Genomic DNA, 10,371 nt, shown 5'->3' on the forward strand with positions numbered 1-10,371 from the left:
TTCTTAACTTTATACCAATTATGGTTTTAAAATATTGCATTGGAAACGAAAATCTTCTTCTATTAATGTGTTTGACAACTGATTAATATAATAGTACTGATTATGGTTGTATTCTTAACTTTATATCAATTTATGATTAAATTTAAATATTAATTTAAGAATAAATTTATATTTATGTAGAATTAGTGTAATATTATCATTTTATATTTTTATATAATATTACATTACATTGAATTTACATTGGAAACTTTTTTTTTCATTTAATGTCCTTCGAAAATGAACTTTTCTTATAGTTTATTTTTTTAAACATCAAGCAGTAAATAATATTAGGTAATACATTCCTTCCGTGTGTTTTTAAAATAAATTTCAAAATTAATTCATTGAAAATCAAATTGTTTTTTAAGTTGTGAAAAATTAATCATAATACATATAATAATATTAATAAATTTTGGATTCAAATTTGAAATCGTAAGAGACAGTAAAAGAAAAAAAATGTGATAACAAAATTAAAATTTAACATTTAAAATGTAAAATATATACAAAAAGTTAATTTTTGCAATAAATACTTTAATATTTATGATAAAAATATATAAATTCAAATATTCAAAAAATTTGATGACCCATAATGATATAATAATATATTATAAAATATAGGGTTAAATATGTTTTTGGTCCCTTAACTTTCATTAAATTTTGAAATTAGTCAATTTCAAAACTTTGGACCAATTTAGTCTTTCATCTTTCGAAATATGTGGACTTAGTCCTTTTAATTATATTTTGTTAAGTTTATTTGACATTTCAAGCGCGTTTCATAATAGTATTTGACTTAATATTAAAATAAAAATGTGTAAAACAGTATAAACAACATGAATACAATCTTGAAAAGCAAACGAAATATCAAATAAACCTAACAAAACTTGATTAAAAGGACTAAATCCACGTATTTCGAAAGATGAAGGACTAAATTAGTCTAAAGTTTCGAAATGGACTAATTCCAAAATTCAATGAAAGTTAAGGAACTAAAAACATATTTAACCCTAAAATATAATAATATGTAATAATGTAAATATAAAATATAATAATATTAATATAATTAAAATATAAGGTAAAAAATAAAAATTATAAGTTTTTTAAACTTTTAAAGATATGGAAATAATTAACTATTTCAATTTCAATATTATCGCAAGATTAAGATTCATATATTGTGAAAATTTGAATTCGAAATATATACAATAACATTTTCTCTGAAAGCGATTATCAAATTGAAACTTTCGAATGAAAATGGGTACTATTTGACTAATTAAACCAAAAATATACCAATAAAATTTGAATTTTAACATTTAAAAAAAATTGTAAAATAGTGTAGGTTTTTTAACAGATTCTTATCTCTAAACAACTTTCGAATATTTTTAACTTAAAAGAAATGTTCGTATTTAATATATTATCAAAATCTGAAAATAATAAATTGAAAAAATTTAATGAAAATACATTAAAATTCACAATTAAAAATAATAAAAGTTAAAAATATGATACAGAAAATAAACAAGTAATATAATATTTAGGAACAAAAGCTCTGTGATTCTTAATAATATAATAATATATTAACATATTAGTCCTAATATAATAATAATAGTAAAAATAATTAAAATATGGTGTAAAATAATAAATAAATAATTCTAAAATTTAAATATCAATTTTTAAATATATTTAAATAATTTTCACATATTTTTGATAGTTTACACAAACTTAAATAATAATTTAAAAAGTAATTTTTATAACATAGACATTGGTATATCATTACAAGTTAAAATTACATTCTTAAAATTTTTAAAGATATAAAAATCACTAATGATCTCGATTTCAATATTTGTTTTCTAAATTAGGATATACATTGTCAAATTAATATTTAGGTGTAATTAGTCGGATAATACTCACTTTTGTTTAGATATATCAGTTTGATACCTGCTTTTAAAAAGGTGTCAATTGGGTCCTACCTTTGGAAAAGATGTCTCAATCAAATCCCTTTGAGAAAAAAAAGTATTAACGCCATTAACGGTATCGATATTTAAAATGACTTACAAGAGTGAAAGGAACCTAATTGAGACATTTTTTCAAAAGTTTGGACTCGATTAACACATTTTTAGAAGCGGGTACCAAACTGACACATATGAAGAGAGTGAGTACTATCTGACTAATTACACATTACATATATATGCACAATCTATCATTTGTAGTTTTATATCGTTTACTCTTCAAATTTTTTGTATCGTCTAACGTTTGTATCTTTATTAAGTCTACTCAACAATTTCTATATCGTCCATCATTTTTATTATTAGAGAATCAACTATTTTATTTTTCTACATTTTTTACTCAATATTTCATTCAAAATTAAATTTGATTTCTTAATTTTAATTAACTAAATCTTAATATATTATTTAAAATAGCTATATATAATATATTTTGTTAAAAAAATATATAAATAACTTAAATACATTTTTATCATAAAATTAATTAAAATATTATTATTGAATTTTATAAAATAAAATTTATATTAAATTTAATTATACTTTTATAATTTCAAATTAATTTAATAAATGTACTATAATTTTTAATTTTAAAATTCATATCTCGTGCGTTGCACGGGTAGAATAACTAGTATACTCTATAAAGACTCCGACTCTGAACACTCCAAGCTCTAACTTCAAGGGGTCTCATCCTCTTCAAGGGTAGTCATCATCTTCAAGGGATATCATCCTTTTCAAATCAAACGTTACTGTGCCATTAGAAGACACACTAACGCTTACGATAGTGAAGTGTGTCAGAAGGTAATGAATGTTGCAATTAATAAACATGATCAATGTACCTCATGTACTCTTCTATTTATACTATGTTTATGAGCTTTTTACCTGGGTGAGCCTGATCCATGTGACTAATTACCTTCATTAATCTTTAGTTAATCAAGCAACTTAATTACACCTTAATCCCAATCTTAAGTTAGTCAACTCGGTGAACGTTTTCCATATGCCAATTTTGGTTGGCCGACATGTATTCGACCAAGTCGTCATGATGTTGGATCATATTCTGAGGGCTGAGTATATCTAGGCATTGGTGGCCATGTGTATTTTTGGACATGTGAGGAATACCTCCTGGTTGGTTGATCTGTAGCCAACCTAGCTTTCTCACCCTATGGCCATACCATAAGGGCTGAGTACACCTAGGTGTGAGTGGCCTAGATATAGTCAAACATGTATGGTACAAATATAAAAGTATATAGTTCTTAAGATAAAATAACATGTGCTTTTTATATATTCCTATATATCTATACCTATATATAAATGAGATTTCCTTATTTGGTGTCCACATTTGTTTTTCAATTTTACCCTATTTAATTTTTTTTAAACCATACCTATATATAAATGGGATTTCTTTTTTTGTTTTTCCCTTTAAATATTTTTTAAACTACACAAGTATTTAAAAAGAATTATAAAAAATATTTATGTTTACAGTAAAATATTAAAAAATAGTTTTTATTATCATAAAAAAATACATATACATATTTGAATGTATTTTCACTAATTATTTGTAATGAAAGTATATTTATAATAATAGTATTATATATTAATAATAATGACGAGATAATTCGTTTTAATCACAGCAAAAATATTTCGTCAGCTTATATTAGTTACTATAATATTATATTAATTATAAAACTTCATGTTTTTAACATATGGAATGTAAACAAAATAATTATGTAAATAACAACCACACTACAAATATACAATTAAAAGTTTTTGAAATTTTAAAATAAAAATTTAATTAAAACACACTCAAATTTATAAAGTAACTTGAAATTCAACTAAAAACCCTAAATTAAAAGGGATAGAATAACATATATAAATTATGATCCACAATAAAATCATTACAACATACTAATATTTCATTTCATTATATAGGTATAAATATAGGAATAAGTGTAACTAGTAGAGGAATAGTTTTGTAATTATGCAGTAGGGTAAGAAGCCATCATAGCTATCCCACATAGTCCCTCCTCAGCAGCAACACCTCTTTGCATTCGAATGTAGCCTTCTTCACCCCACTCTGTGCCCCATGAATTCTTAACTAACCAATACTTCCTCCCATCATCACTAACACCATATCCCACAGCAGTTACACCGTGATCCAGCTCAGTTCCACAGGAACCAGTGAAAACACCACTCTTGTACAATTGAAAGTCAGAACCACTGGCATCAATGGCTACAGAAACTGGTTGATTTGCAACAGCTTTCTCAAGGGCGTCCTCATTGTTAACAGGGACATCTTCGTAGCCAGTAATGGTTGCAGCATTGATGGCTTCTGCCTTTGCATTGCATTTTCCATCAACACCCTTGTAGGGGTAATTGGCTTCAGTGTTGAGTCCATGATTTTTAATGATGAATTTGAAAGCATCATCCATTAAACCACCTTCACAACCCTGGTCCACACCTTTTGTATCACAATCAACAAGTTCTTGTTCAGACAAAGAGATCAGTTTTCCAGTAGTCAGTGCATGAATTCCTTCAGTTGCTGCAACCGCGGAAAACGCCCAACAACATCCTACAAGATAAATTAATAGTTAGATAATGATTGCGTTTAGAATTTGACTTGGAAATGTGAATGAAGAATGAAGCATTTGCTTACCACATTGACCTTGGTTCTTCACGGGTGTAACTGCACCCTTTTGCCTCCAGTCAACTGTGGTAGGAACTGCAGTCACATTTTCATATTTAAAAGTGGTTGATCTTATGATTGAGGAACACATGTGGCCCTTGAACCTATTTCTGCGTGCTACGAACTCCTCGTTGGTGAGGTCTGCAAATTGATTAGTGCCTAGCTGGTAAGGTTTATTGGCAGCATTGTTGGAGGCTTCGATGTAATTCACATTTTGCTTGAATATTCTGAAACGTTTTTCCCTTTCCTGAGGGTCCTTGTACACTATGCCATAACGACTCATCCATTCTTCATGCCTCTCATACATGGAGACATCTTGGAGAGTGCGACATGTGACTTGGAAACCCCAGAATCCCATGCAGAACAGCAATGTCAGTGAAATATGATAGAATTGATTTTTTGCAACCATGGTGACTTGCTTCTGTATTTGTTGCTGAGGGAAGTGTGTGAAAGATGTGCTGTGGAGTGGTATTGAGGATCGTTTGTGGTGTTTATATAGGCATGTTAACGTTGAATTCTAAATTAGTTTTTCAGTTTCCAACTTAAATCTCGAAGCACCTCTTTCTTGTAGATACTTAGTAATTAGAGCTTGTTGTGCTGTTATGGACAAATTGTTTGTCAAACGCAGATGCTTCCATGTACCATACTGCCAAACTACCTCTCACCTCTCAAGAGGATTGTGCGTGTTGGAAAAGCTGACCAATAAAAAATGGAACTTTGAAAGCTTTATCAACTGTGCAGGAAAATTGTTAATGCATTAGCAAACGAAAGCTTAGAATCTTCAAATCAAATCATAATATATATTTTTTATACATAAGTATATAGCAGAATGATCCTTTATTGAATATAGTAATTAATCAAGTGTAATAGTGTACGCCATCGCCAAGCCGAAGAATAACAAGACAAAAATCAAGTAGTAGGTTTAATTACTCAAGTTAACTTATTCTTCCAACTAGTTAATTAACTTGTAAAAGTGACGCAAGTCCCAACTTATTAATTGAGTAAAGCGTATTATTTTTTTTAGACGTTTTAATTTAATTTAGACGTGTAAGTATTGAAGTTTCTTAATTAATTTCAGACTTTTTTGCCTGCAACTTAAAATGTAAGTTGCTTTAATCTCTTCCAGATCCTGTTGGGTTTGGCTAATGAGCACAGGTGTATATGCATTTCTTTTCAAGGGTCTGGAATAAATATAAGTACTTGATCTTGTTTGTGTTTATCAACTATATATATATATATATATATATATATATATATATATATGTATATATATATATATATATATGATACGTATTAAATGGAATGGTTTATTTTATAAGAAAATATGAAAAATAAATTAATCATCAATTTAATTACTAATGCTTACTCATTAAATCATCAATGATCATTGATTACAGTTTTACAAAAATTACATATGTTTTAAAATAAATCATGTGAAAGTTTTAAGTGATAATATCTTGATTTAAAATATGTTAATATGAATAACAAAGTAAAGGGAGTTATAGTAATTAATTACAATATAGTTATTTAATAATAATAATAATAATTATTATTATTATTATTATTATTATTAGACTATATTTATTTTGGATTGAAATTTAATATCATAAATCAATAGAAAAGACATCGGAAGTAAAATCCTATTTAATCGGAGAATATTTAAAAGATAATATTAGCACAAATAAGAAAAAATGTTCCAAATTTGCTTATAAAAGCAACTCTAAAGAGACTTTTTACATACATTTTGATGGAGGCTAAAATTCCTTTTTATCTTATTCGTTTGAAATTTTTTATTAGTTTCCTAAGTTTTATTTCATTCAATTAAATCATTGTATTTGTAAAATTATCAAATTAGGTATTTTTTTTAGATAGACGTTAACTTCATGTCAATATGTGTCATTAGTTTTTTATATTTTTAATTTATTATTATTACTTTTGTCATTCTTTTTTCATTTTATTTTGCCTCGTGTTAGGTCATTCGCTGCAAGAAAAAATGAGTTTAACATAGGTTCGTTTTTATATTACCAAAGTTAAAATCTTCACTAAGTTATTTATTCGTAGTTTCAAGCCCACCAAATCATTTTTGAAGAATCTGTTCTCCAGGATTTTTGTGAACCCTAGGAAACGTTAATCAGTAAGTGAGATTTCTTATCTTGTTATATTTAACGGAAATTTTGTAGGTTTAAAACCCCGGTTAACTACTGCGGGTTTTGAAAAATAATTATTTTCCGAACTTTCATAAATTATCACTGGTTTCAAAATCTTTGAAAAGTATTATAGATTTTTAAATTATTAATATTATTGTTTTACTCATTTATCATTTATACATGTATATTTTTTCAACCATAATTATTTACATCTACCATATTTGTTTATCTATATTTAGTTATACAAAAATAGATATAATACTCATTTTCAAGTTAAATATAGATAACTAAATTTATATCCAACACAATAAATTCAAATTCATGTACAATTAGTTAAGAAAAACTAGCAAAAATTGCATGAAATAGTACAAATGGTTCTCAAAGAACAAAATTTATTGTATTAATTGGTACACTAGGAAACCTACCATATAAATATGTATCATAATTAGAAATAGACACTAAAACCTATAGTATAATAAATATACACATTAACAGAAGCAAACTCTGAAACCTCCAATATAATACACTAACTTTAATTAACCCTTTCATTTTCCAATACTAACTCACAAGTCCTTGTTTTCTAAGTATTATTCTAACAATAATTAGGCCAAGTTAGCATTAAATTGTGTGGGAATAACTCCCTCACAACACTGAGAACTGGTAAGGAATATAAACTACCAAAGCAATGTGCTTTTACAATTAAATAGTTAAGCAATGTGGTACTCATCCATGACAGTTAAATAGTTTTTGAAAAGAATAGAGAAATTTTGAACATAACGTGATAATTTCATGATTCCATTCCGCAATCTTTTGAACATAAATATTTTCCAATACATTCACAAGAATTGAGTTACCTGAAACTGAATTATTGATAGCACACTATAAACCTTAAGACTGAAACAAAAACGTATTGAAGGATTTAGTAAATCTTGTGAGGTTGGTGGCTACTTACACCGATGCCTCAGAAATTTGGCTCTTGGTGACTGTCATTAACTTCCGGTGTTAAAGTGTTAGTAATGTAAGATCTATTGGCCTATCATCTAGTGATGATTAAGGTCCCAAAAAATGTGTAACCTTCAACATAAAATGCTATCACATCACATGGGTTAAATATTTCTAACAAAAACAACAGATTCTTCATTCCATGGCATTGAACATCATGTAGTATCTTATATAAGAACCTCTACTCATTCCAATAAGAACGTACAATTCTATTAACTAGAAAGAATTAGGAAGAAGATTAGGCACTGTGCAAGGAACTTAAGGCTTAAATTTTATCAAGTCAATGAAGGGGCTTGCTGGTGACTCGCAATAATTTGTTAAAAACCTTATCACTGTAGGTTAACAAATCTATATTAACCACTTTTAGAGACAAGAAAGTTCAATGAACTTGTCATATATTCTGCGACACATGTAAACTTCCCAAGATTTGACACGATTCATCATCTCACAGAAACTTGTCTTCTATCATCACAGTATAAAAGTGATGCAAATATATGCTAGTCCTTTGGCGCATCCACCGCTTTTAAAGATTCTTGATTTGCTGTAAATAGTGCCTTTCTGATACCAGGTAAACGAAAACCCATTGTTGTTTTGGTTTGGGAGAACTCTTGAGAATAAGCTTTTTGAGTTTTGAATGGTTTAGGATGTGAATGACTTGTGTTGATTCTAAATGCTTGATGGCCTGAATTTATAGACAAAAGATATGTCGAAAAACCATTGGCTAGAAGAATCATTGGTGAAGGAGGGAACAGAGTAATGGGACCAACCGAGAGACAAGCGCATATGGTATTGTCTTTGAGCATTGTCTCATGAATCCGCGTAGCATGTGATAGTATTTAAGATAGCAGTGTCCCTCCTTCTCTAGTGAAGGCCAAAATGTTCCTCATTTGGACAGAAAAATATGTGAAAAAAAAATTTGAAAGTTGATCACGTTGACGATTATCAAATGGGCCCAGTGAGTTAGAATTTTTCGTACATGAAAAAAGTGGACCAAAGTTAATGATGATCATGTATTGAACATTGGTTCTCTTCTTACCTCCAAACACTTATTCAGAGCTGTCCATCTGGTCTGCTTAAGATTTACTGGTTGTTGTCAGTCACTGATATTATTGGTACATTCTATATCAATACAACTGTCATCTTAATTATTTGCAGAAGCATGTGTCCACCATTGGATTAGCTATATCAATCACAATGCATGAGAAAACTACAAATTCTCGGGTGCGTAATTTGTTGGCCACATTCTCGAATGGTGAATATGAACAACCAGGGAGCATCCCAATCCTTTAGGGAGACCTGTGAGACAACACCATGTGATCCTTAGTCCCTCAATATATTATTGAAAATAACTCGTTCTTTGACTTCTCTGGACTGTGTTATAGATAATGATTCATACCATTCATAGTGGTATAAAGTAAAGCTACTGTTACAGAGTAGGCCAAGTTAATTCAAGAAAAAAACTAAACCTTGAAGATAAGTCCAATTTTATGTTGCAACCACATCTATTTGAGCAGAGAACCAACCTCTTTTGTTAAGGCCCTAGCTTCTCAAAATTTTGCTTTGCTACATATATTTTTATTAATAACCTAAACTTCCCAATTAAATTTGTTTCCTCTTTGGTCCAAGTGAAATTTTTTCACTCTACCATTCTAGGAATCATGTGGTCTATTCCCGCATTGAAATTTCACAGAATAGAGTCTAGTTTTAGAACTGGACTTAACCTTGTTCATGCAGAAGAAGCGAAGATTGAAATTGGTAAACTAAAAATACTGAGTAGCTACTTGAATAGTTGAGTTCACTTCCATTGCACAAAAAAATATCATTATATGTCACAAAAGGGAGATCTTTACAAGTTAAGAAGACGCCTATTGTACAAAAATGTCTTCTCTAATCTATGTTAGTCTCCTAAAGTAATGACATCTATTGTCCATCCAAACAAGAACTTATATGATGGAAGATTTCTTCACTGTAAGGAATTGTGAGGCCACCCATGGGATGATCATATCCAAACTCTTCCTCAGCTTTACTCAACAAGTCTTGGAAGGAAGGTTTGTTCAAGTATGATACAGGAATCATAAATCGCTTCATTTTCTCTCCCACATACACAGCAAGATAGCCCTTTTGTGCATCAACTGCTTTTGAAGATGCTTAGTTTGCTGTAGATATTGCCTTTCTGATTCCAGGTAAACGAAAACCCATTGCTGTATTGATATGAGAACAGAACAGTTTGAGAAAAGGATTGAGAGTAAGCTCTTGAATTTAGAATGCCTTGGGATGTGAATGATTTGTGTTGGTCCTAAATGCTTAAGCCATTAGTATTTATAGATAAACAGATATTCATTAATTGATTACTCAAATTATTGGTGAAGGATGTATATGAGATAGCAGTGACAATGACAGGAGCAAAGGAGAGACATAGCATGTGGTGTTGTCCTGAAGGACTATTTTAAGTAGCAATGTAACGTATTACAATAGGTAAACAAGTCCCACATTGTGGATCTATGAAAAGGAAACA

At 28.9% G+C, this 10,371-nt stretch overlaps 1 protein-coding gene and 1 pseudogene across 1 annotated transcript; both read right to left on the bottom strand.

Moving 5' to 3' along the window:
• Positions 1 to 3,851: 3,851 nt before the first annotated feature.
• LOC114170465 (senescence-specific cysteine protease SAG39-like) lies at positions 3,852 to 5,199 on the bottom strand. The gene is made up of 2 exons (XM_028055951.2): positions 4,678 to 5,199; positions 3,852 to 4,593 (listed from the first exon to the last, which is right to left on the bottom strand). The coding sequence occupies exons 1-2, from the start codon at positions 5,114 to 5,116 to the stop codon at positions 4,001 to 4,003; spliced, it is 1,032 nt and encodes a 343-aa protein (XP_027911752.2). The 5' UTR covers positions 5,117 to 5,199; the 3' UTR covers positions 3,852 to 4,000.
• A 4,435-nt stretch (positions 5,200 to 9,634) lies between these two features.
• On the bottom strand, positions 9,635 to 10,157 carry LOC114169020 (indole-3-acetic acid-induced protein ARG7-like; annotated as a pseudogene).
• Positions 10,158 to 10,371: the final 214 nt, after the last annotated feature.

The sequence above is a fragment of the Vigna unguiculata genome, chromosome 11, assembly GCF_037176805.1.
Source record: "Vigna unguiculata cultivar grain cowpea cultivar isolate G323 ecotype 2 chromosome 11, ASM3717680v1, whole genome shotgun sequence".
In the NCBI taxonomy this organism is placed as follows: Eukaryota; Viridiplantae; Streptophyta; class Magnoliopsida; order Fabales; family Fabaceae; genus Vigna; species Vigna unguiculata.